This window comes from Candoia aspera, chromosome 1 (genome assembly GCF_035149785.1).
Source record: "Candoia aspera isolate rCanAsp1 chromosome 1, rCanAsp1.hap2, whole genome shotgun sequence".
Lineage (NCBI taxonomy): Eukaryota > Metazoa > Chordata > Lepidosauria > Squamata > Boidae > Candoia > Candoia aspera.
The window spans coordinates 276,655,459-276,681,768 of NC_086153.1; the positions used below are offsets into that span (position 1 = coordinate 276,655,459).

At 38.0% G+C, this 26,310-nt stretch overlaps 1 protein-coding gene across 2 annotated transcripts in view; it reads left to right on the forward strand.

Annotated features, from left to right (window-relative positions):
• Nucleotides 1-3,551: 3,551 nt before the first annotated feature.
• Nucleotides 3,552-26,310, forward strand: part of PCNX1 (pecanex 1) — a 105,722-nt gene continuing 82,963 nt past the window's right edge. For both annotated transcript variants that reach the window (XM_063289839.1, XM_063289840.1), the window contains exons 1-5: nt 3,552-3,846; nt 18,639-18,847; nt 21,722-21,827; nt 22,474-22,519; nt 24,264-24,353. In XM_063289839.1, coding sequence (XP_063145909.1) covers nt 3,694-3,846; nt 18,639-18,847; nt 21,722-21,827; nt 22,474-22,519; nt 24,264-24,353 — 604 coding nt within the window. In that variant the 5' untranslated portion in view covers nt 3,552-3,693. The remainder of the gene's footprint in view (nt 3,847-18,638; nt 18,848-21,721; nt 21,828-22,473; nt 22,520-24,263; nt 24,354-26,310) is intronic.

Consider the following 26,310-nt stretch of genomic DNA (forward strand, 5'->3'; position numbering starts at 1 on the left):
AAGGTTTAACTAACGGTAAGAGATTATATTTGTAACCTTATTCATATCTGTATTGGAGAAAGTCAGAAGTCACTTTGTTTTTGTTTTCTGTCTGTTTTGCACTTTTATAGTTTTTTTTCCTTTAGTTCTATATTCTAGCTTTTATGTATTCTATATTTTGTATTTTAATTATACTTTGAAAATTAATAAAGTTCTTACATAAAAAAAAAGAACATGAGCCAGAAATGTGGTCCAGCTGCTATCAGGATAACAAAGTTCTGGGCTGCATTGAAGAAGCATTGATTCAAAGACAAGAAGTCCTTATTCTCCTCTGCTGTCTACTTGTGAGCCCATACTTAAAGTACCATCTACAGCTCTGGGTCCACATTTCCAGAAGGATATTGACAGATTTTAAGAAGATGGCAACAAAGATGATAAATGGACTGGAGGAAATGTGCAAGTAACTTGGAATGTTCAGTCTGGAGGAAAAAAAGACTGAGGGGAAGACAGTGTATCAGTGTTCAGGTACATAAAAAGTGCCATAGGGAAGTTGATCAGGAATGTTTTTCTCTGCTACAGAAACTTGGGCCATAAATAATAATTACCGGCTGAAGTTACAAATATTCCACTTAAGTATAAGGAAAACCTCCTGATCAAATCTCTATAATGGTGGAATAGTCTATTTACATGGGTTATGGATTCTTCATCTCTAAAAGTTTTTAAGAAGATACTGGATTAGATGTCATTCCTTCCAACTCCGTAATTCTGTGATTTCTGTGATCTCACCAAATTGAGTCTGACATTGTATATCCAGTGATGTACTTCCATGGAACCTGCAGTTATGTTTCTTAAGGCAAGTAACAGAAGTGTGTGTGAGTAGTCCTTGCAGGTATAAATAAATTCTCTTTAAATTCAGTTAACATATCTCCTGTGTTATTGCATTTATCTAATTAAAATCATCCTGGATTCTACCATTTCTCCAGCTGTTGCATTCCAGTCTCAGTAGTAGTATTGTGTCCTTTCTAAAAGTTTTATTTAGTACTTCTTGCAATTTGCCACAGAATTTCTCAGACTTCTACCTTTGCATCTGTAGTAGGAGCACAGATGTGTATAACTTAGATGTTCATTGGATATCCATTAATTCCAATATACCATCCCATCATTTATTGGATTATATCCAAGCATATACTGCACTAAGTGATGTCCTTTTTGAGTATTATTGCCATTCTGTTCCTTTGTATACTTCCAGGCCCTGAATAGTAAATCCTGGTCCACAGTTCACATATGCCTAAAATTTAATTTCTACTTTGACAATTTCAAAATTTCTTTGTTTTATACTACTCATATGTCATGTTCCTCTTTCTGGCAGCATTGGTGACTGTATCACCTTGTGTCTAGCCACGTAATTACCTCCAGGTCGACTTATGAAAGTTCCCAAATAACTAGAGGAATGCTTTCAAATCTAGCCAAGCCTAATCAGTGTCTTTGGTAACAAGAGATGTGCCATTTTCTTCTAAATGGAGAAGTAGAATATCTTCCCTTAGGTGGATTGACTTCCCTCATGCTGCCTGGGCTACTTCTTGGATGAATACATTTCTAGGAAATGTTCACAAATTTAACAAAAGATTCAAGGATGAGGATTGTATAGATAAGTAATGTTATTGTAGGTGCTAAGCAGACCTAATTATGTAAGGAACAGTGTTTATAGAATCTAAAGATCTGTATATGCTGAGGTTTAAATGCCAAGTTTTTTTTTCCTGCCACCTTTTTGTTGTAATGGACCGTTTGCAGAGTATTTGGTTGCTGCAGCACCTACACCAGTGTATCTCAACCGTGGCAACTTTAAGATGTGTGGACTTCAACTCCCAGAATTCCCCAGCCAGCATGAGTTGAAGTCCACACATCTTAAAAGTTGCTAAGGTTGAGGAACACTGACCTACACTGTGTTTCTCCCAGTGCCAGCTCCCGCCCTCACACAGGCCTATGGAACTCCACCTGCCCTTGTGGATTCCTCTTCAGTCTTCCCCTCTGATCTTACTGGTGAAGGCGACCTTACCAGAAGTTCCTGCTCTCATGCAGCTCTAAGAGTCAGTGAAACTACTGAGCCTTCCTGTCAATCAAAGTAATAATCACCTGGGAAGACTAGTTTTAATTAACATCTTCCCACATTGTTTGCAGCAAACTGCCATTTGTCTTTGGCTGGGATTGCAGAACATCCTGAACAATGAATTAGTCAGCCATAATTTTGCCTACCATGCAAATCAGAAAACTGGATTGAAAAAACCATGGTGAACTACAGGCAAATCAATAGAGATTATATCATTCTGCTTTGTGAATCTCAGTAATGCGAGACTGTGCCCCACAGTAGATTTACAACAGTAATAAAAAAATAAAAAGCAGCACTGTCACAAAATGGTCGTTTTTTGGAGATCTGGGACAATCCACCAGTAGAGTATCAGCTTTTTCATCAGACCACGAAGCAAGTTCGGGGGAAAGGGAGTCTCGTTGCTATGACAACGGGGACGCTTTCGGCGTTCCTCTGTTCTTGCAAGAATTGGCAATCCCGCGAGAAGAGCAGAGTAGGAGAAACCGCTCACCTCCTGGTCCTACCCTCAACAATAAAACCCACGCTCTTTCCTTTCAGTTCCTCTTTGCCAGGTTGCTCTTTACTTTGTTCTCCCCAAAAGTCCTGGACAGTTTGACACAGTACTGTACCGCAGTTCTGTGGTTTACTCAATGAACCGTATCGTCTGAGTTCAAATTCGCAGTGAGCTGCAAACTGCTCACCAACGCTGTACATTGCCTTGCGCATAAGCATTTTCTACACAGGGGTATTCGGACCTCTCGCTATGCTCCGCGGGGATGAGGGTGCAACGGACTACGGCCCAAATCCGAACCTCAAGCGTTTGCGAACGAATTATGTACTTCACGCTACTAAGAAAGTGCACGTTTTGCGCGTGGCGGACACGTCTCCCACACCTGCCAAGAGAGCTGTTTTTGTACCCCTTTTTATTAGCTCCTTGCTTTTCGCAGTTTCTATAAGATAGCCTTTCGCATCTCAGCAGTCCTCTAAAGGCATTGGCCCCCATTCCCATACTTCCAGCTACGGTGGCGGCTGGCGATGCTCGGTAGGGACGAGCAATCTAACTCAAGTGGAGTTGGGGACAGAGGCTGGGAAATCGACAGCCTTGCCAAAGTTTCGGGAGATCAACGCAACCTAAAAGACTAGACGAAGGGAATGGCATTTGTGGCTGCATGCCGCTGGGTAGACCCTCCACTCCTGCTCCATTCGCTAGGCGCCAAGAATAAACTTTAGCGGCTCTGAATTCCTCCCTCGCCCTTTGCTTTCGCTGGAAGACGAGCTCGCGAAGCGACTCGGCCGCCAAACCGAAGACGCCGCCACTGCGCCTTCTGCTCGCGCAGCAAGCGGAGAACCCAGTCTGGGCTATGAGGTCGCGTCGGCTGCCGCAAGGGTTGCCGGTCCATGGGCGGACGGGCGGGCGGGCGGTCCGGGGCCCGGACGTAAGATGGCGGCGGCGTTGGCGGGGGGGAGGAGGAGGAGGAGGAGGGGAAGACGGAGGACAGGGGGGTGGCTCTTGTGGTTGTCGCGAGGCTCGGGCTGTGGAGGCGGCGGGCAGTTGTGCCCGGGCTCGCAGGACGGGTAGAGGGAACAGGGCTCGGGGCTGGCAGGACCCGGGCTGGGGCCAGGCCGCCATGGGCTCCCAGGTGCTGCAGATCCTGCGCCAAGGTGTGTGGGCGGCTCTGAGCGGCGGCTGGTACCAAGACCCGCACCAGGGCGCCGGGGTCAACGCGTTGCACCTCTACCTGTGGCTCTTCCTGCTTGGCTTCCCTTTCACGTTGTACATGGTGAGTGAGGGAACCGGCCTGACACATCCCCGTCAGGAGAGAAGGAGGGGAAGGGGCTCCCGTCTCGCGTTCGGGTTGGGGGCTACCGCCTTTGCCACGTGAGGAGTTTTCCCAGTCCGGCTGGGCTGGGGAGCCGCCTTGAGACCATCGCACCCGCCCTCCCGCTGATGCTTTTACTGTATTTTGGAGGCGGAGGGCGATGCAGTCGGCAAAGGGGCCATTGCTTCCTTATTGAGGTTAAAGGCTGAGCTGGTCTGCGGAAAAAAATAAGAACATTGAAAAAAAAAGTCCAAAGCCGACTCCGGCTACTTAAAAACCCAAATAGAAAAGGTCGTGGTGGTGTGACCTCTGTCCTGTCGATTGAAGTGGATCTGTGGCTTTTTTGGCCTCCTCACACGTTATGGATTTTTTTCCACAGGAAATGCTTTGTGTGGAAACCAATGTTCCTTCTGCATGTAAAGCCGAATGGGTGGCAATCTTACACGTGAGGTGTTTTGCTGAGTGGCTGTGCCCTCCGAATCCAGGATTGGCTGCAGCTTGTCAACATGTACAGTTGCTGTGTGTAGTGGTGAAGGACCATGGATTAATAACCAAGGGTTGGGAGATTCAGTCCTAGAAGTACAGGAACAACAGCTGAGGAGGAAGGGAAGTTTTGGTGCTAATGTTACACAATTGGATATGCATCCCTATGTGTATTGGGATAAGTAATGCTCTGTTTTTTTAATAGAAGGCCTGCAGTTGGAGGTGCCATTAAATGCTCATCAGATGCTTTTCCCAGTGCTTCTTTTATTTTTATTGATATTGATGTATATTGTTAATTTAAACAGGCAGCTATTGTCTTGACTCAGGGGAATGGCAGAAGTCCCTGAAGTTACAGATGTAAACAAAGAGAAGCTATTTTAAGATGCCTTTATATGTACTTCTTAAATGTATATATCTGAGGTCTGTTTGAATTACTTATATGTTTCTGTGAAAACTTAAAGCAAAGGAAGTTTTTGTGTGTGTGTGTGCTGATATGGAAAACATGCACTGTGGAAGAGATGAAAGACTATGCACAACTGATAGACTACAGCATATATTTCTAGTATGCTTTAAGCTACATACATTTGTATGCTGTGAATTAATAAATGAGCTGATGAAGAGAGACAATGGGATTCTTTCTTTTGCTTATAGACAGATAAAATTATTGTATCTTAAATCCAGCCAGGTCATCTTATGGGAAAGCTATGAAACATTTCTTAGAATCACTTTCTTTTAAAAGAAAAATTCATATGCATTTACTATAATATCACTGATAGTCTTAGGCTGCTGAAGTCTAGATGTTGGTAGTGGCATAAACAATAATGCAGATATTTTTGGTAATGTGATTTCAGGAATCAATAATTAGCTTAAGAGTTATGGAGCAGAATTGGGAAATAGACATGCTAGATACTATGCTGCCTCATTCCCCTTACCAAATTCATTTCTGTTGGGGAAACTATTTTTTTTGTGTGAGTATATGGTATTGCCATGACAACCAGACATTATTGCACTTTATTCTCTGCAAGTTCTAGTAAACATAAAATACTAGAGAAAAGCTGACTTGTGAAAGATTTATGTTGTTCATCAAATTAGACTCTAGAGAGAATTGTGCATGAGCTTGCAACTAGAAGAGTAAAAACAAACTGACGTAGTTATCTGCTCATTTCATTAGCAGCTACTGTGGTTTGACAGGATAATAGTATTTTTGCTACTGGACAATATTGGACAAGATGTATGGTAACAGTCAGCATTGTTAGCTAGCTTTCATAATTGTCATTTTAGCATAAACTGGATTTTTAAAATTTTAATTGATGGGAAAATAGGTTTTTCATCTGTAGACTATTAGCTAAGGAGCAGAAGACAGTGACAGATCATGATGTTCTATCTAGAGCTGAGATGAGCTATTATAGTTTGGTAATTGCTAAATGTTTTCTAGTAAAAGCAGTAATGTCATTTCTAAATACTGTTTTATTGGTGACGAAGGTTTTTTTTTTTAAGTGTAGCCTCTTTGAGTTTAACTCTGATCTACTACTGTCTTTGTTGCTGTGGGAGAAGCAATTCAGTGGCCAAACAATGATTTTTAGAATAGTTTGGGAAGGATAGATGCAGCAATTTACACACAGTATGGTGGCATATATATATTTTGTCATATGCCTACCTGTGATTGTTATGCATTCCTTGAAATGATTGCAATCAATCATTGCAATATCTGATGTCTGATTTCAAAGCTAGATAAATGATGCAAACATGTTGAGACAGTTAAATAATGATTTTACAAAATTTTGCACTTGTCTGGTCAAGTTATACTTTTAGTGTGCCAGTGTGATTATGAAAACTAATAGACACTGGGTGATCTTTAAGGAGCTTTTATGTGGCCAGTAACATTTCTCAGCTTGGATTTTACTTTCTAGTTCAAGGATTCCAGAGATATTTGAGCATTTTGAGTGGTATTTTGAGAGGATATATTAAACAAGGAATGCAAGTCTTCCATGTGCACTGCTTTAGTCCCATAGCTTCACTGTACAGGTAGTCCTCGCTTACCAACCACTCGATCATTCAAACTTACAATGGTGTTGAAAAAATTATTTTTATGGCCAATTTATGACCAACCTTTGCAGTGTCCCTTAGTCATGTGATCGCCATTACAGTCAGTATGTGTTGTCCTGTGCCTGACCTGAGGTTCTCCCCTCTGCAGAGCAGAGAGATTGGAAAGAAAGGGATTGCAAGAGACTAAACTGTTTGCGCTTCTACACATCAAAAGCAATGTGCCCATGGCTGGGAGCTGTGGGCATGCTACGCAAACAGCTTATAGTACTCTTGAAATCCCTTCTCCAATCTCTGTGCTCTGCAAGGAGGGGAGAAAGGGTCTAGCAAAGGAGAGATTGCCTACAGAAATCCCCCCCCCTGCAGAGTGGAGAGATTGGAGAGTGATTTCAGACCCTTTCCCACTGCTGGTGTGATTGCATTGCATTTGATGTGTAGGAGAGCAAACAGTTTGCTCTCTTGAAATCCAGCCCCAATCTCTCCACTCTGCAGGGTGGGGAAGCGGCTGGCAAAGGAGAGATTGCCTACAGAAATTGCTTGCTTTTTCTCCCCCCCATCGCAGAGTGGAGAGATTGGAGAAGGGATTTCAAGAGAGTGCTGTAAGCTGTTTGCATAGCTGCTGGTGCGATCACATTGCTTTCGATGTGTACAAGACAGTAAGCAGGCACTCTAGCATTCCAAAGGGCAGGGGAGTGGTTAGGAGGCAAATGAAAACCAAAGCTGTGAAACTGACTAGTCTTGTCTCTTTCCAGGTGAAAAGCACAGTTGTGGTCACATCATTTCCCATTAGTGACCGCTTCTCTTAGCGGCCGAGTTGCCAGTCCCAGTTAGGGTCATTAAGCGAGGACTACCTGTAGTGGTCATGATTAAAGCTTTGCACTTTAAGGAGTCATATAATATTAAGTATATATCTCAGACTGACAAAATTGGGCATACTATAATAGTATTTCCATCAAATGAAAATCTCCTCTTACAAAGTTGCTGTTTATTTAATTCAGACAAACTATTCTTTATATCAGGATGGACAAATGATGCAGTGAAACTTTTGTCTCAGCACCTGAAGGTGATTAGGGTCTGGACAGAGAGGAACAGACTTATGCTGAGCCCTAGCAGTACCGTGTGGCTGAGTGTATGAAGGCCTTCTGAATCCAGAGATGGTCCATGTATAGGATGGGCTTCTGCATCCCCATACATAGCTGGTTTGTCATGTGGTGGTTCTCTTGACTTCTTGGCTCCTGCTTGAGCAGCAGATGGAGACTATGGCCAGGAGACCTTTTGTACAAATACATTTTGTGCATCAGTTGCGATTTTCCCTTGATTAGAAGGCATTGCACATGGTCATTAATGCCCTTATCACCCCACAGTAGACTGTTCCAACTTCTTTTAAATGTAGCTGCCTTGAAGACTATCCAGAAGCTTAAACTGGTTCAGTATGCAGCAGTCTGGGTAACAGTGGATGCACCTATACTTGTCCACATAACACCTCTATTCTAGGAACTGTATTGGTAGCCACTCAGTTTCCAGGTGGAATTCAAGTTGGTGGTTATTACCTTTAAAGCCCTGCATGGCTCAGGGCCTGGTTATCTTCAAGACCATCTGTTCCAAAATGAATCTACCCATCCACTAAGAAAAGGGAAGGAAGTTTTGCTAAAGGTCCTGTCCTCAAGGGAGTACTATCTGTAGGACACCATAGTTAGGTTTTCCCAATGTTGACTCCCCTCCCATGGAACAGCTTACACAAATATAGACTAGTACTTGCCTGATGAATTTTTTCAGGGATCTGAAAACCTGGTTCTGAGAGAGACAGCATTTGGGGTCTCATTATGTTAAGTTTGGGCTATCATAATGCTTGTTATGATTACTTTTTTGCTGTTTTTCATATTTCTTTACTTTGTATACTGCTCAGAGCTGTACATGTATACAGAAATATCAGTAACATGTCAGTGGGATATGGAAACTACATTACCTTCCTTTGTTGAAACTTGTGCTTAAAATACTAGCCAAATAACGATTTTACAACTGAGGCATACATGTAGGATATGGAATTATGAGGTCTGCTCTGTCAGGTGAAAAGCATAAAAGACAATAAAATTGAATAATTTTTCAGAACAATGACTTCTGTCTTAAGATAGGTATACATATAATTCTTCATAATAACTGCTCCTTATTAAGACAAAAGCAAGAAGACAGATTATAAATAGATCTTCAGCGAAGGAAATAGTTGGTAGGCTTAGATTAACAGGAAAGGTCATCAGTCTTAATATTATGGTGAGTATAGGTTGGTTTTTCATACCTCAAATCACAATTGACTCTTTATGGATTGCACATTTTGCCATGTGTGTACAGTCTATGTACCAAATAGTAGTGTTGTGGTCATCCCATTCTTTACTTTCAAAGTACTGTTTACTCCAAGCATTCCGGCTCTGGGCCAGTATAACAATTACACAAAACAGCAATATTTATTTAGAGTTTGGGAAAAGAGAATGTTTTAGGATATGGCTTCTGACTGTGTACAGGAGTGATTAACTTCAAAATTATGAACTGAATTTAGTATTTCCTTCATCAGCCTTTGCAGGTCTATATTATGGCATACATTTGGACTGGTGAAGTTAGGTTACCTACAACCTGGGGCCAAAGCCTGGCTATAGAACTCTTTCACTCTATCATATAGTGTGAATTTTGTTTGCTTTTTGTAGAGAAACCCTATAATTTGCTAATTGAATTACAAAATGGATAAGGCTACCTACTGAGCATAAAGTTTGTCTATTTTGACTGATGTAGTTCTTCCCCCTTTTGAGAGGAACCTAATACGTACTCTAGGAATTGTTTCACTATTGCTTATATACCTGCATCTAACATTATAGATTCTGTATTGAGCAGGAGATTAAATTAGTGAAACAAAGTCCTTTTAAATGCTGATCATGCATGACTTGGTTTTTTCTGTTTCAAAACAGCAGTTTCTATATTGGAAGTCTCTGAAATGAGATTAGTACTGCTATTGTTATGCAGTTGTATTACAGGTAGTCCTCACTTAATGACTGCTTGTTTAGCAACAGTCTGGAGTTACGATGGCACTGAAAAAACCGACTTATGACCATTCCTTGCACTTATGACTGTCACAGCATTCCTGCAGTCATGTGATCGCGATTTGGGCACTTGGCAACTGTTGAGCATTTATGATGGTTGCATCATCCTGCGGTCACATGATCACCATTTTCAGCCTTCCCAGCTGTCTTCTGATAAGCAAATTCAATAGTGTGAATTGTGTGATTCGCTTAACGACTGCCGCAAAAATGGTTGTAAAATTGGGACCAGATTAGATTAACAACCAAATTGCTTAGCAACCTAAATTCTGGTCCCAATTATGGTTGTTAAGCAAGGACTACCTGTATACAGTTTATATTGCTTCTAATAGGGAAAGAAATGTTTGTCCAGAATCAAAAAGTCCTGTGTAAAGATGTATTGAGGCAGAAATGTTAATTTCTGATTTGGCTGTCTTAGATGCCATGTGTAGGCTCAGCCATTCTGTGCTCATTCCTTTTTGCTGCTGTTGGCTCTTCATGTAGCCCAAAATAAGTCGGCAACAAAGAAGGAGATGAGAACTAAATCAGCAACCTGGAGAATTTACAACAGAAATACCTTAAAAATTATATCCAGGCTTTTAGGATGTGATTTTCTTTCACCACTGCATCAACCGTTTTGCTTTTCTGCCACTTCCAAATATAGTACTTTGAAAAATCTTTTTAGCCTTAAAAAGGTACAATTTTGCAGATGTATGTAAAGACGTATTATAAAGCCACAGCAAAAAAGAAAACAGATTGCCACATTAAGAATTGTGTTTGGGTCTGGATACATTTTTAAGATACCCCTGCTATAATGATGGAAGCTTTGTTATGAATTCTATACATATACTGTAATGGCAGTTTAGATCTTGCCTTTTTACTCAACATGTGAATACTATCCTAAACTGCCTTTTTTTTTTTTTTTGAGAACACAAATTTTATTTTGTTCAGAAATGGTGGCCCTTCTTGCCCAATTAAGCTGAAAACCTGCTGTCAGTTTCATGTAAGTTCTTGACTTGATATAACTGTGTACTGTATCACATATGCATAGGGACAATTGAGTGTGCTTTACATTCTGATGCAGACAGGAAGGGAGTTGGCAAGGAATGAGAGGAAATCATAGTCTAAATCTTGGAAAGAATAAAATGCTAAAGAGGTTAATGACGAGGAAATCTATCAATGTAGCTTATTTTATAGCTTGACATGTAATGTAGGTTGACATGCAATGAAAAAATAGCCATTGCTGGGTCAGGTGGAGGGTCAGTCTAAATCAATACCTTGTTTCCAACAAGTGCCTAGCCAGCTGCTTCTGGGTACCCATAGGCATAACACAATGGCAATAGTATAACTAATGTATATCCAGATGTATAATATTTAGAGAAATTTTGCTGAGGAGCAGAGAGATTCTGTTTATCTATAAAGAATAATTTATTCAACCATTAGTGGCTATCTGAAATTCTGTTACGTTTATTGAAAATGGTTGCCTGTTACCTTGTGTACAGTAGTGAATTTCTATAAGCTAATTGTGTGTTCTGGGAAATATAATTTTTTTTGGCTCTCTTGGAACAACTGTGCCTTGATTCATTGGATAAAGCTAGGGTCAGTCCAGGTTATACAGTCTGGAATTGCTGTGATACGCAGTCCTCACCTTAAAAGCCAGGTGGCATGTTTGGCATCAATTGCCTTTCACCAACTGTGGGTGGTACTTCATCTGCATCTTCTTTCTAGATAGAGATAATCTTGCTACAGGTATTAATTCCCAAGAGAGGGTAGATTGGTACAGTATGTTATATGTGAGGTTATATTTTAAGACTCCTTGGAAACCTCTTCATCCAATAAGACACTTAGATTATTAACAGGAACAGATTTCTCTTATGGATCTTAAAATGGACATTTGTTTTGGGGCGTAAAAGTCAAGTGCTATCTTGACCTTTAATGCTTTATAGAGGATATATGCCCATAAATCATCTTTTTTCCATATTAAACTATCAGATCTATGAACAGTTGGAATGGTCCATGCCAGAATGTTTTGCCCAACATTAGTCTAGTGCTAATATATGACTTTCCTATACTCGTTGAACTTTTTTTAAATTTTACGATCCAGATTAAAAAAAATCTATAGTTTTTGATTGGCTACTTTGGATTTTACTCTCCAGTTAATGTGCTGTTATCCACAAATGTGACTTTATCAAAGCTCATCTTTCACTCACAGAATATCATTTATTATTTCTCTCTTTTGGGAATGACATATTTCTTCTAGTTAGCAACCTATAAGACAAATTGTTTTTTTCTTGATGAAGGACTTGGTCTACTTAAATTTAGGAAAGTTTTGACAATTTAGATATTCAACTTGAAAGATTCTCTTGAGGACCAATTGACATTAGTGGCTCAGAGCATCATCTGCTGTCTTCATATAGTTAGTTCATCAGCTGGCTAGAGATAGCCTGATTAATGTTGTATGTTTCGTTTGGATTAGAATAAAGCATTTCATGTGGGATATGCCTTTGAAAATAGTTCAGAAGCTGCAAATTCTGGAGCTGCAAGTGTTGTGGTTACTTGTTTCAATTTTAAAGGACCTTGTTTCCTAATTATTGCACTTCACATTTTTAGTCTTTCCATTTAAAACTTAACTGATTTGCAGTCTAAATATTTGAAGGACTACATCCTGATATATTCATCTGTCTATAACTTGAGATAATGAAAGAATTTTCTGTTCATTATTTGGGAAAGAATCATTTAACATGTGCAGACAGACGGCATTTTCAGTGCTGGTGTCTGAAAGTTGTTATGTCCTCCTACAGCGGTGGTGCAAACTTTGGCTTCTTTTCAGTAACAAGTTAAATTATATTTGCACAAACTTAAAAAAAAAGGTTTTAAGAGACTTAAAATTAAATCTGGCTGATACAGTTTTATGTTTTGATTTTAGATAGCTTTATTGGATTGAATTTTTAATTTTGGTGGGTTTATGCATTTTCCAGAAATCCTACTGACATGAAAATATAGTATATTAATTTCTAAACCAAATTGTGATTATTTTGGATTACCTTTATCTGCCTAATTGTTGATATCCTTAGATAGATGAAGCAGAACATCCCTTTTTATGCTGAACCAGTTAATGCTGGTTCATTCTCCATAAAATTGATTATTTTACATGTGTTAATAATTCAAGCTGTGATGATGTTGTACCTGGGTTTGTGGAGTAGAGTTACTCTGAAGGTCTGCAGTTCCTATTAGTTCCTTGAAGCACTTCTTTAAAAAAGGGTTTCAGTATTCCTGAAGTTAGGATGATTTAAATTCTTTTTGTTAAAATACAAGCTCAATTTCACTTTTGAATTCTATCTATACTGTCTGGCTATTGATTTATGAATTTGTAATTAGTCAACTACCTCGCAGAATTTTCTTTTGGCATTGCTGTTTGACACTGTGCTTTGTCCACAAACATTGGGTTGTGGTGCATATTTTCATCTTTTAATTTTCTCTTCCTGTCATTTTGACTCTGCAATTTTCCTTTCTTAAGACTTCTTTAGGTAAGGTTTCAACAAACTTCCTAGTAGGTTTCTTGCTCGTACACATGCTTGGAAAATTTCGTATTATTTGCCCCTCAATTTTTTTATTCTGATTTTTCAATCTTTTACATTTGTTCTCCCAGTAACTGTGTTTTTCCTTATTTGAGAGTAGCTTCTACTTAAACATTTCTTGATGTTTCAGCTACTTAAACATGGTAACATTCTCTTGAATTTATTTCTGTTGGCCATGGATCTGTGTGTTGGGGAGAGGGAGAATTTGTTGTAAATGGACTTCTTTTTTTCCAAAGAGTATTCCTTTCAAAAATAATCAGAGTAGGCTGCCATTAGTCTGGTTGAATAATTTGTTGCCTCCTTTTCCTATTGTCAAGTTTTAAGTCTATCAAAAATCTCTCCCTCTAGCCTCTCTACGATGGAATCGTCATGCAGTTTTTTCTTTCATATATGTTGAACTTCACAGTGTTCTTAATCATTGTTTGCTAGTAATTCATAACAGAGTTTTCACCAGAGGGTACATGAAGACTTACCTACCCTTTTGTCAAGTTAATGGCTCCCCCCCCCCCCCCCCGTGCATAGTCAACAAGCATTCTTTAAAGACTTGTCATGAAGAATACATCTGAAAGATTCTTTTCCTGAACTGGCTTAAATAAATATTTCGATTTTAGGGTGCTTCGATGATGATGATGATGATGATGATTTAAAAATAAATTTTGCAGGGAGAGTTTTCAGCTTGGTTTCTGCACCATCAGTTATGTTTATGGACATTCTAAGATGTGTTCATCAATAAAACTGAAGGAGTTGTTGCATTAAGTAAGTAGATCTCTGGGGATGTTGAGGCAGTTGGGTTCTGTGGTGTTTTTTCATTACCATGGTGCTTCAGGGTAAGCATGTAAGCTTGAGCCAGTTTGACAAGGTGCAAATTCTCCGAGAAGAAATTACAAGGTGTCACTTTTCCATTAAAAGTGTTATGATGCAATGAATTCTAGAGTTCAGTACATTGAATGATTAGTATGACCAAGAGGTTAAATAATTAATTGCAAATTTTAAAATACTATCTTTTATCCAAGCTGTCCTCTGTGAAATAAAATGAAGGCCCTCAGTGTAAATCTCAATAAAGGGAGTGCTCTGTTAATTTAAATTCTAAAAACAATTCAGTATAATAATGAGTACTTAGTAGAATTATCAGAATTACTCTTGTTCTTCAAAGTTCTGATTCCCACAACATGTATGGAAGTCTTATAAATCGAAGCATCTATAAGGTTTTCCTTAGTGGTTTTTAAAACAAAGATAGTGATGCTCCATTTTTTTTCCACTTGCCCATTTATTTGCCCATTAGCAGTTAGTGCAGAATATTAATATTTGCAACAGAAAAATATTTTACCTAAATTGTTATGTAATAATTCTGACATGTAAAAGGTAAAAAAGCCATGTTTTATATGTTAGAGGTCAAGAATGATGAAGAAAAAGCTAACAACTCAAGAACAGTAATTGCTGTTAGAGTAGAACAATGATGGGGATTATATATGATATAAAAATACTGCTCATAAAATACAATAATTTCTCAAAATAGTCCTTTAAATAACTTTTTCATTATTAATTGACACTAAATGAAGATTGCAAATACAGATAATTCAATAGTTCACTAATATCTGATGCATACTTCCTTGCCAAGTAGGTCCTATTTTTAAAATAAGAGCTTAAAGTACTCAGTGATTTAATTTACCACAGTTTCTGCTCTTCAGAGCTAATACAGGTTGGAACCACCAAGGGCTATTAACAGCCATTACTAAAAACAAGCTTGTCCCAATCCTGTGATTGGCTGACAGGATGAAAATTAAGTACCATTCTATTGGCCAAAGATAAGGAGAAGGCCAACATTCTAAATATGTGCTCAGGGTTTGTCCAGCCAGGGAGTTCATGAGTATTTCATAACCTGTGCTTTTATGTGCACATAAAGATTTGGCTTTAAGGCAGGGAGATACTCTTTCCTGATTGACCACATGGAACCCTTCTCTTAGGTAGACTCGTGACAAGATATTTGCCCATTCACACACATAACACATTCATTCACACACTGATAGCTGCAGGTAAAAATGTGTTTTTTCACACAGGAATGGGTGGGGGTCCAGAGAGTGAAGATGCAGTCCTTTGGGCAGGACAGTTGTGGCCTACCCAGCTGTAGCAATACTGGAAGCAGTACAGGTGGCAACAGTGGGGAAGAAAATTGGTTGTGGGAATGTCATGGACAATCAAGACAAGTTGCAATAAAGATTTTTGAATGTTGTATGTGGTCTACAAGTTATAACATGCTCTGGGGTCCCAAGAAACAAACTAATTCCCTAAGAATTGGTGCGTCATGGCTTCATCTAGATCAGTGGTGTCAAACTCAAATAGAAACAAGAGCCACAACTATACGTAAGGATCCCTGCAGGCCAGATATTGGCTTAGAAAACCACACATGTTTATATATTTCTTTGCTTATTTATACTACAACATACTAGGAACTAGATATAACTAATAAAAAAGACGTATTATTATGAATTTGACGATTTGTTTTCAGTATTTATATATGCTTATTACATATAGTACAGTACATGCATATAAATCAGATAGGAACTAGTTATATATAAAAAGCATACAGTTTTATGTTTTAATATCAAATAGATTCATAATCATTATAAAACTTATCAGTACAAAATATTCAAAATTAATTTAATATTCTTTATTGGAAATTTGGCATCTTTTGCCAGAAACTATTTTATCAAAATCATTATACAAAAAGCATTTAAATCTCCCTTCCTCTTTCATTTTTTCTCCATTCTTTCCTTCTTCTCTGGATGTATTCTGAACTTACATACTTTTTAATTATTATTTTTAAAATTGAATTTTTTATAAAGTTAGCAATCATAGACCTTGGCCAGCCTGAAATTCAACATATATTAATTAAACCATTTTTGGAGGGAGGAGGGAAATTAAACCTTTTTTTGAGGGATGAAGAAAATTCAACCTGTTTTGGAGGGAGGAGAGAAACTAATTCAGACTGTTTTGGAGGGAGGCTCTCCTTCATGTGCTAGAGGCTCTGGGGTCCAGAGCAGGCTGCCTACCAGTGCAGGGCTGCCTGCCTGCTGTCCCAGTGAAAAGGCACAAGCTCACTGCCTCAGTTTAACTGCAGCAGCAAAGTCACTTGCTGCTGCTGCAGTGCAGACTAAGAGGAAACTCCTGTCACAAGGTGTAATGGTGTGTGGGAATGACCTTGGGCGACAGGGGGAAGAGCTACAGCCAGGGCAACAGTCAGATAAGAGGTAGCTTAGCCCACAGAAGGAATGTGGGCATGGCAAACATCTCAGAAGGGACCCTCCCTACTTTCTTGGGCTGTGAAGGCGTCAGGGGAGAATTTACTTTCAGACTTGCAAGATTCTGTTAATGTAGCCTTACAATAGAGTAGAATTAGTTCATCTGGGCATGCTTCTTGTCTGGACTACCTTACAAGGCTGACACAAGATGCTTCTGTTCAGTCTGCACCGTGGTGGCACCAAGCAATTCTCATTGCTGCAGTTAAGCCGATATGATGAACATATGCAGGAGTCCTCAAACGTCTGGAAATCCCCCAAGCAGGAGAGTATTTCCTTCATGTTGCCTAACATTTGATATCTAGAGATGACATACCAGAAGTAATATATAATGATTGTGACTAGTACTAATTGATAGTCTTATTCTTGGTGAATTTGGCTGGTTATCTTTCAAAACTATCCAAGCTGGTGACCTTTGTTTCATCTGTTAGTCTGGGTTTAGACACAGGTAACTATCCTACATGTTCTTCAGTTATGACAAACACAAGACTGCTTTGTAACCTCTTCATTCTCCTTTGGTGCTCCAGCAGTTCGGCTGCTTCCCTGTCTGATTCCTGCCTCAGATGTATTGAAATAGTTTTTATTTTAGTGTTAAAAATTATTAGCAAATATGTACCTCAAAATCCTTTTGCTGTATTCCTTATTTAATAGTTTTGCATAAAGCATGTGTTTTCTTTTTTCAGTTGGGCTTCACCAATACTTTCATGTAGAGGCTATATAGGTTGGTATGGTGGATGTTATGCCCTTTAGATGTGTTGAACATCAGCTTGGGAGATGTCTACTGTAATTACTGCCTTGTTACTACTTAATAACCATGCTGCTAGTGTTTTGGACTCTGCGGTCCCTTTACTTCCTTGCTGCGTATGCTGTAGCTGAATTGTGGTTTTCAGTATCGTAAAGCATTTTGAAAAGCTTTTACTTTCTTGATTTTCCCTTTCAATTACTTTTTAAATCAGTCTCTCATTATAGATAGGTAGATAGACAGACAGACAGACTTTATTGATTAGTCAGTTGACCATATCAAAGCATGGGCATCAGCCACAGTAAGATACAATAAAATCAGATAAAGTGAGGTACTACTTTATGAGATAAAATAGACTAAAAGGTAAAGGTAAAGGTTTCCCTTGACGTAAAGTCCAGTCGTGTCCGACTCTAGGGGGCGGTGCTCATCTCCGTTTCTAAGCCTTAGAGCCGGCGTTGTCCGTAGACACTTCCGGGTCATGTGGCCAGCATGATGACACGGAACGCCGTTACCTTCCCGCCGAAGCGGTACCTATTGATCTACTCACATTTGCATGTTTTCGAACTGCTATGTTGAGATAAAATATAGTACGGTAAGGTAATGATAAAAGATAAAATAGTATAAGATAAAATAGAATGCAAAGATATATAATAAGATGAATATTAAAATTCAAAAACTGTGTGTGTTTAGGTGAATTCATCACCTTTGCATGCAACCCGAATGTGTTCTATAAAACATGTTCTCTGTTGGACAGCCCTGACTATAAACTTAACATTTCTAGTGACTACATATGTTTGTGCCCTGAAGAAAATAAGATAATCTTTTGTTATGAGTCCCAATATATGGTTCTGTCAAGTAGTGTCTGTAAGTATTGAGCCCTTGCTGAAGCATATAATTGACAGTTGAATAGAACATGTGCAATGTCTTCTGTTTATGATACACGTGTTCTCTCAAAATATGGCACTTGGTGGAATCTCATTTTTGAGAAATGTCCTGTTTGAGGTCAGTTGTGAATGTGTTGGCCTTTCTTAATAGTTTTCTATTTAAATAAAAATCGATAGCATTGTGCTCTGTTTCTATTCAGTAATAATAAATATTGTGTTGGTTTAGGATTAGGACTGAGGGTCACCTCGTTTCTGGTCAGTTCCAGAACCAGCATGGCACAAAATGATACTTAGATGATCACTACATTTTATCTTTGTGACTGGACAGCTGCATTTGTCCAGCCTGCATCTGAGTACCCTTCTCTAGTACAGCCCTTTTTCCTTTCATTTTCCACATCAGTATCATTTTGAAAAAGAGTCCTTATCAGTTCATGTTCATTTCCAAATAAAACATGCACTCAGAACTTAGCCATAGGTTGAAAAGTTATGCTTCTTTCACCTATAATGTGTATTTATATTACAGTATTGTTAAATACTGCCTGAATATGTTGTACATGACAAGTTGTGAATAACCATAATCAGATCCATAGTGTGTATAACGAAACGTTTGAAAATAATTTTCCTAGTCCCCTCCTTAGTATCCAATTCTTCATCTTTTTCAAAAGGCCCTTCCTTCTTCCATGGTGATAGTAGCAATCTACTGCCCAGTGATAGCAGCTCTCTTCATTGTTCTGAAGATGATCAACTACCGTCTTCACAGAGCACTTGATGAAGGTGAGATTGTGGAGAGAAATGCCAGTGAGCACATGGACAGGAGTGCAAAAACAGAGCAGAATGACTCTTCCACCAAGAGAAGGGACAGTAATGGACCCAGGTAAGAAATCTTCAGTGGTCATTTTTGACATGCATGTAACTGTTTATTCTAAGATGATATTAAAAGCTGAAACTAATTAATGATTCATTCCTTCTTGTAGGCAACAATATTTGTTTTGTCATATTATGGCCTACCTTCCACTGGACTTAAAGCTGTAGTTTACCTATCTACTGGCTTTATTCGAAAGCTGTTCTATACCAAAGTTGAGCAGATTGGCCCAGGTTCAGCCTAAATTCAGACTTTCTCTTGGAACACATTTGTACTAAAAGTTTTGTGGATGAATCTGCTCAAATATTTCATCCATTTCATTTTCATTTCCTGCCTGTGCCATATTATATTTGCAACAACAACTTTTCTTATTCCCGTGTTTCAAGAGGATAGACAAATTGGGAGAGCGGGAAACTGACACCCTTATTTATACTGTGTCTCTCTTCATTATTCAGTGTTTATAGCAGTTGTTCCTTGCTTTTAGTCAGCCCCCAGAGCACAAAGCATGGTCACTTGTGCTTTGGTCACCTCCCATAAGGACTTATGCAGTGCACTCTATATAGGGCTGCCCTGAAGAGCATTGGGAAACTACAGTTATTTAAGAATGTGGCGGCACAGGCAATTATGGGCATTCCTCATTTCACACATGTTACATCTTTGCTCTGCAACCTGCACAGCTTCCAGTAAACAAAGTGCTGGCTGTTACCTAAAAAGCCCTTCATAGCATGAGGCTGGGATATTTGAAGGACCACCTCTCAATGGTTGTTTCTACCTGCCCTATTAGATCTGCTTGCAGGGACATGCTTTGGGTCCTATAAATTAAAAAATATCATCTGGGGGAGGGGCAGGAGGCGTTCCTTTACAGTTCAAGTGTCTGTTCTTTGAAACACCTTACCACCTGTTGAATTTTATATTTTGTTTGCCACCTAGAATCACTTTGGCAAGAGGTGTGGCTATATAAATTAAAATAAATAAATACATTCCAATTTATAGAAACTGAAAATAGAATAGATTAAAAGAATTATAAAACATTTGTATGGCCCTCCTTGCATTTCAGTGAGCGCTTAAAACATGGCTCTGTCCCCAGCTCCTGGTTTAGAGTGGTTGATGTAGCTTGTTTGGTGTTTTGTTTTGTTTTTTTCCTAAATAATTGCTGATTTTTCCTGGACTTCTGATGATTGTTGTGTTTTTATTGTATTTTTATTGTGCATTTTGTAAGCTGCCCAGTTGTAGAGGATTGGGTTGGTCTTTAAATTTCATAAATATATTTTTTAATGAAAGATCATATACCGTGCTGGCTTGTGTTCTTCAGAGTTCTTGTTCAGTATCTGAGGTGTTATGGATTCTCCATTCCAACTGTTGAAAGTAATAGAAAATAATACACAGAATTGTCCCTGATAATTGAGCTGAAATCATTATATGTTATTGTGGGTTGCATTATGCTTAAATTTGTGGGCTCCTTATGAATATATTCATTCTGGAGCTATTATATAGGCCAGAGTCTAAAGAGTAGCACTTGGAAACCCAAGATTTTCAATCAGGTCCCTTCATTTTTCAGCACAAATGAGCAGATGCATATGGCCTTTTGCCACAAAAAATGACTGTATTGAGTATATGGGAAACTTTTTGCTTTTTCATTCCTCCTAGTCCCAGCAACTGATTTCCTGTTGAGGATACAGAGGAAAATAGTAACCTTGAGAATATTAATGCCTATTCAGAGGCTGCTTTAAGGTACCCACGAGATTTTGATTGGTGGGGTTCAAAGGCATGACAGTTAAGTGGGTACATAGCTGGCTCAAAAATCAAACTCATCAAGGATTCATCATCAACAGGATAAAAGTATCAAACAGGGAGCCATATGGTTCAGTCCTCTGCTGTTCTGTATTCATTAGTGCAGATGATACAAAAATGTGTGGGATAGCTAATAACCAATAGCAATCTTGATAGGTTAGAGAAATGAACTGAAAGTAATAGAATAAAATTGAATACAAACAAAAGAAAAATTGTACATTTGAAAAACAAAAATCAAATGCAGCATTATAGCATGGAGGATATCTGGCTTGGCAGTAGTACAGTACTTGAGAAAAAGATTTTGGAATAGTAGAGTGCGACTGAATATGAGTCAGCATGGTGATGTGGTTGTAAAAATGAAAATAAAATTTTAAGCTGAATCAACCGAAGTATAATTTTCAAATCACAGACAAAATTCTTCATTTTGGCCCATCTTAAACACTGTGCCCACTTCTGGGCACCACACTTTAAGAAGGATTCACACAAACTAGAATAGGTTCAGAGAAGGACAGTGAGGATAATTAGAGTACTAGAAATTAAGACTTATAAGGAGAGATTGAAGGAGCTGGGTATATTTCCTTGAGAAGACTGAGGAGGAATATGAGAACTCTCCTCAAATACCTGAAAGGGTATCCCACAAAAGAACTTAAGACCAGTTGTTCAAGATATCATTACAACACAGAATAATGGATTTAAAATAGACGAAGGTAGATTTCAACTAAGTATTAGCAGAAACAAAACAAAAACAAAACAAGAACAGTTGGACAGAAAATTAATTTTCTAGAAAGTGATGTGATCCCCTTCACTGGATGTTGTCAATAGAGCCATCTGTTAGGGATGCTTTGATTTGGATTTGTACACTGAGCAAGGGGTTGGACTCAGGAGCTTAAATGGCTGCTTCTAACTCTTTGATTCTATTATTTATTTTTAGTAATGTGTCAAGAGTTTATCGTTTGTTCATCCCAACAAGTATGTAGATGAGAATCTATCTCTGTTTGAAGTTTTAAAAGATAATTGTAAGAACTAAAATTTCCATCTGTTTGAATTTGACATAGATAGTAATACCTTAAACTTTTAAATTTCTTCATCTTTTAGTGATCCCGGTGGAGGGATTGAGATGTCAGAGTTTATTCGAGAAGCCACTCCACCAGTAGGATGCAGTTCACGAAATTCTTTTGCTGGCCTAGACCTAAATAACCAGGTAACTGTTTGTGGACACATACCTTTTTTTTAGTTAAGTTCAGCCAAAACATTATCCAAATAACAATACCTTTTAAAGTTCATGGTCATCTTTAGTTTTATCTTCATTTGTTTTAATTTACCAAGGACCCTTTTGCTTTCTTTGCTTTCAACTTCCAGGATTTTAAGCTATTGCCTACTGCAAGATCAAAAATTTGTCAAATTCTTCCAAAATGTTTCTCTTTTTTATTAGCATAATTTGTTGAAGCTATTCTGGCAATGAAATAGTCATTTTTATTGCTCTTCTTTGTAGTCATTTAATCCTGAGCTGATTTGATTCTTAGAATCATTGTGTGTGCTTGTATTTATGTATTCCTAATTGCAGTTATTTATGCATTAATGGTTGTGAGTGCTATTAATAATACATATTATTTAAAATTCCAAAATACATTTTATGAGGCCCTGTTAGGAGCATAAATAGCAACGTGGTTCAGGGGAAAAAGCAGTTATATGATTAATTCTTTGTGTTTACAAAAGAGCCTTTTTAAAAAAGTTTAAAAGTACCACTCCCTTACTATTAATAAAGGGGATTTCAGGTATTTATTCCAGATATGCCAATTTTGCCTAGGCAACTTGTGCAACTCATTTGGTTATCACTTTCATTTTAGATTGGATCAGGTTTATCTCGTCGTGGAACTGCAGCCACCATTAAAGGTAACATTCTAATTTTCATCTTCGAATAACCTCAGCAGATCCTATTAGTAATGAAAAGTTTTTCCATTATATTGTTGATATGTGGAAAATAAAGCACAATATAAGGAACAGAAAACATCATATTGGTCCTCAGGGCTTGACAAAAAATACAGATTAACTTTACTGAAAACTATAGAATGTTTTTTTTTATTCACCCTAAAATTGATATGTCAGGAATTCTTTCCCTTTGCTTCCCTATTGCACTAGCATGCTTCTTCCAGGAATGCAACTTATTATTCTAGAGTGTCTTTCAAAGTATTTCCAAGTACAAAAATTGTTTGAACTTTTCACAACTCTAGTTATTTTACATGTAATTATAGATTATATTCATCCCTTTGGCAATAAAACCAGTAATTAAAGATGGCATTATTTCATCTTAAGCTCTGTAATAATTCTTGTTTCCTAATATAACTAAATATTTCTGAACTATCAAGCCAATCTCTAAAGCACTTCTTCAGATCGCATTTGCCATGTTCATAAAGTTGGAATGAGTCAGGTCATAGCAGTGCCTCCATACAGGTTTCCCCTCCTTGCAGTATCATTGGATGCATTCATTCTGTTCCAATCTTCAGTTAAAGTTACTTTGATGTTTCATTTGAAAATATACCTGTTTAATTATTTACACAAATATATTTATAAAGTTTTATATACCACTTACTTTGTGAGCCTGAGGTGGTTTACAGGAATATAATAGAAATAAAACACAGCTAATGCCACAGAATGAACTAACTTCCATCATTAGCATTCAGTTGCCCTAGAATATAGTAAAGTCTTAAGCACTTTCCGAAAACCAAGTAGGAGGCAATGCACAGAATTTCGGGGCATGGGGCATCCAACAAGAAGACATATAGTTGATTTCCCGTCTTCATCACTTCACATGGGGTGAAGACCTTCAGCTTAGTTTCCTTTAAAGAATGCATAAGGTGAGCCAAATCTTGGGGATATAATGTTGGATGAACTTGTTTTGTTGATATAAGGAATTTAATTGAAACATGTCCCTAGTCCCTGCTGATTGCTCTGCGTCCTCAGTGTGTGTGATTTTGTATGGAAGAATGGATTCAGGAATGACAGGCCATCAGTTATCATTGCATACAGTGCATTTAGTGGTGATATTCAGTGCTCCTTCATTCTTTTGTGAAGGGTGAGACTTATTTTGGTTTTAGGATGTACTGACCATTTGGGATTTCATTTGCAATGAATGTCCTCAGCATATCATATATGAGAATCGTTCTAGTGCTGTCCTCTTACAGGGATTGTCAGGGGCTGTTCACTGAAAACAGTAAGGTAAGCCCTGAATATGATGAGGTCGCACAGACTGCAACTGGCCTCCATGCTGTAAATTCTGCAGCTTCTTGATTAGGGGATATAACACTAGCAGACTCTCAGTTTTCTATGATGTGTCTTTTCTCTGATCAGTTTTGTTGTTGCACAGGCATACTAGCCAGCAACGTAATATAATTTAACATGATGGAGATGCCCCATTATTCTTCGGATCTTTTAGTTGTGCTGTCACAGTGTAGTCTTACATCAATACAGCAGGAGTAAGCAAGCATCCTTGCTCATATGATGCATTAACAGACTGGAGTGTACCATTGATATCATTACAATTATATGTAGAAAATTAAAAACACTTCTTAAAATCTATTTTCTTCTTAGGCTTACAGGGTAGTGCTTTTTGAACTAACACATTATTTCTATTACCTAGGTGATACAGACACTGCAAAGACTTCTGATGATCTCAGTCTGAGTCTTGGCCAGAGTTCTAGTCTTTATAAAGAAGGGAGTGAAGAGCAAGGTATGTAGGTCTTGTTCAACCTGTTATGTGTTATATTTGTGAATATGTTTTTAGTAAAAATGAATAATAACTGTCTTAAATTTTCATTTGCAAGATAATAGCCATTTAAATGCAGCTTGCCAGTATTAACTGTTCATTTTGTCTGTTATATAAGCAAGCCTAAAGTTATGATGATTACATCAGAAGTCTTTTGCTATTCTTTTAATTTTTTCTGACAAACCTTAGAGGGTGTTAGATGTGTCATACAGTGTTTTCTTCTGTGGATTCATATGCTAGGGATATGAATCTTAATGAAAATAGCTTGCAAAGAGTTAGAATTAAGCACTCCTTTAAAAAAAAAAAAGAAGGCTTATCTGCAGCAAACTTGATGAAGTGATTTTTACATGTATCCATATGGTATATGTCTCATGCTTCCAGATCTGTAATCAAGTGAGCTAATACACTTAGCATGATATTTATGCAATTTTTTTTTTGCTATCTAGACTTCATCAAAAAATTAATTCATTGTGATTACCAAGGCTGATTTCTTACAATTTTTTTTATTCACAAATTGAGGTGTATGTGTAGAGTAAGGTAGATGACCTTGACAGAAATATGCAAGAACCGTTACCTAGGCAAAGGGGGCTGAAACATTTTTTAAGCCTTGGGATGCAAGATAATATTTGAAAGTGGTTTAGGCAGATACCTCCCTGATTCCCAGGAGTATAAGAAGGAAGGGGGAAGTATAGCACAATCAGACTTGCAAGATTCTGTTATTATAGCCAGTCTCAATAAAGGCATTCTAGTCTTTCTGTGGAGTTGATTTCCTGGTTTGGTCTACCTAGTGGGACTGAAAATGTGCCTCTTATTCCAAAATGTTAATATCTGTTTTAGAAATTTACCTTACCTAAGAAAGATATTCCTGTACATGCCTGTGAATCTATTTAACTAACCTTCAGACTCAGAGGTCTTCTGCTTGCTTCAGAAAGTATCAAGTTATGCAATATGCCATTTCAGTGGTATATGACATACAAATAAAATACACAACACATAGAAGTGAAGGTTCCTGTTTCACTTTTTTACCTGGCATTAGTCAGATTAACATCTAACTTGACAAACTTTTCTTGCTTCCATCATGTCCTTTACCAGTTCATACATTGCCTTTTGTTCTTTAACCATGCCACCTCTCTCTCCTTTTTTTTAGAATCTCATTAATTCATTCTGTGACCATCTGTCTTCTTCCTATTGTCAACCAGTTCACTCTTCCTTCATGCATTCATTATGAATTCAGTTCTCATTCACACTCTATGTGACCAAACTATCTTGACATACTACTTCCATAATAATTATCCACTTCTGTATTCAGCCCATATTCATTCAGTCCTTGTTCATTCTTGATCCTATCTCTTCCTGATGTAATACACACCTTTAAGTAACCCATTCCACACTGTTTTCAATTTGCAGTTATGTTTATCTTGTGATACCCGACTCTCACTTCTGTGTTAGAAAGCAGACAATTTTATACTTAATTGCAGACATTTCTTTCAACAAATATTCCTCAGGATAGACCAGAAACTACCCATTTACTTTTTATCGGTATTTGCACATCTTAAATTTTCTCCATCCATTTTTCTGTCTTTAGTAAACATTCTACCAAGGTAGATAAATTCATCTATTTGCTCTAGTTTTTGGCACTTCTATATAACTTGCATTTTTCACTCTATTTTTTTCTATCAAAAACTACTATCATTGTTTTTGATACATTAATTTTCAGATCTTGATGCCTTATTGCATCATGCAATATTACATTGCTGCAAACTATTTGGGTTCTCAGCCAAAATTGGCATCAATCACATCCCCAACAAATACTCCTTTATCATCACTACAGTCCTTTACATTTATCCATTAACACGCCAAGGAGAGATCACATATTCTTGTGTCATTCCCTGCTCAGTGTTAAACCATTTCCTGAGCACTC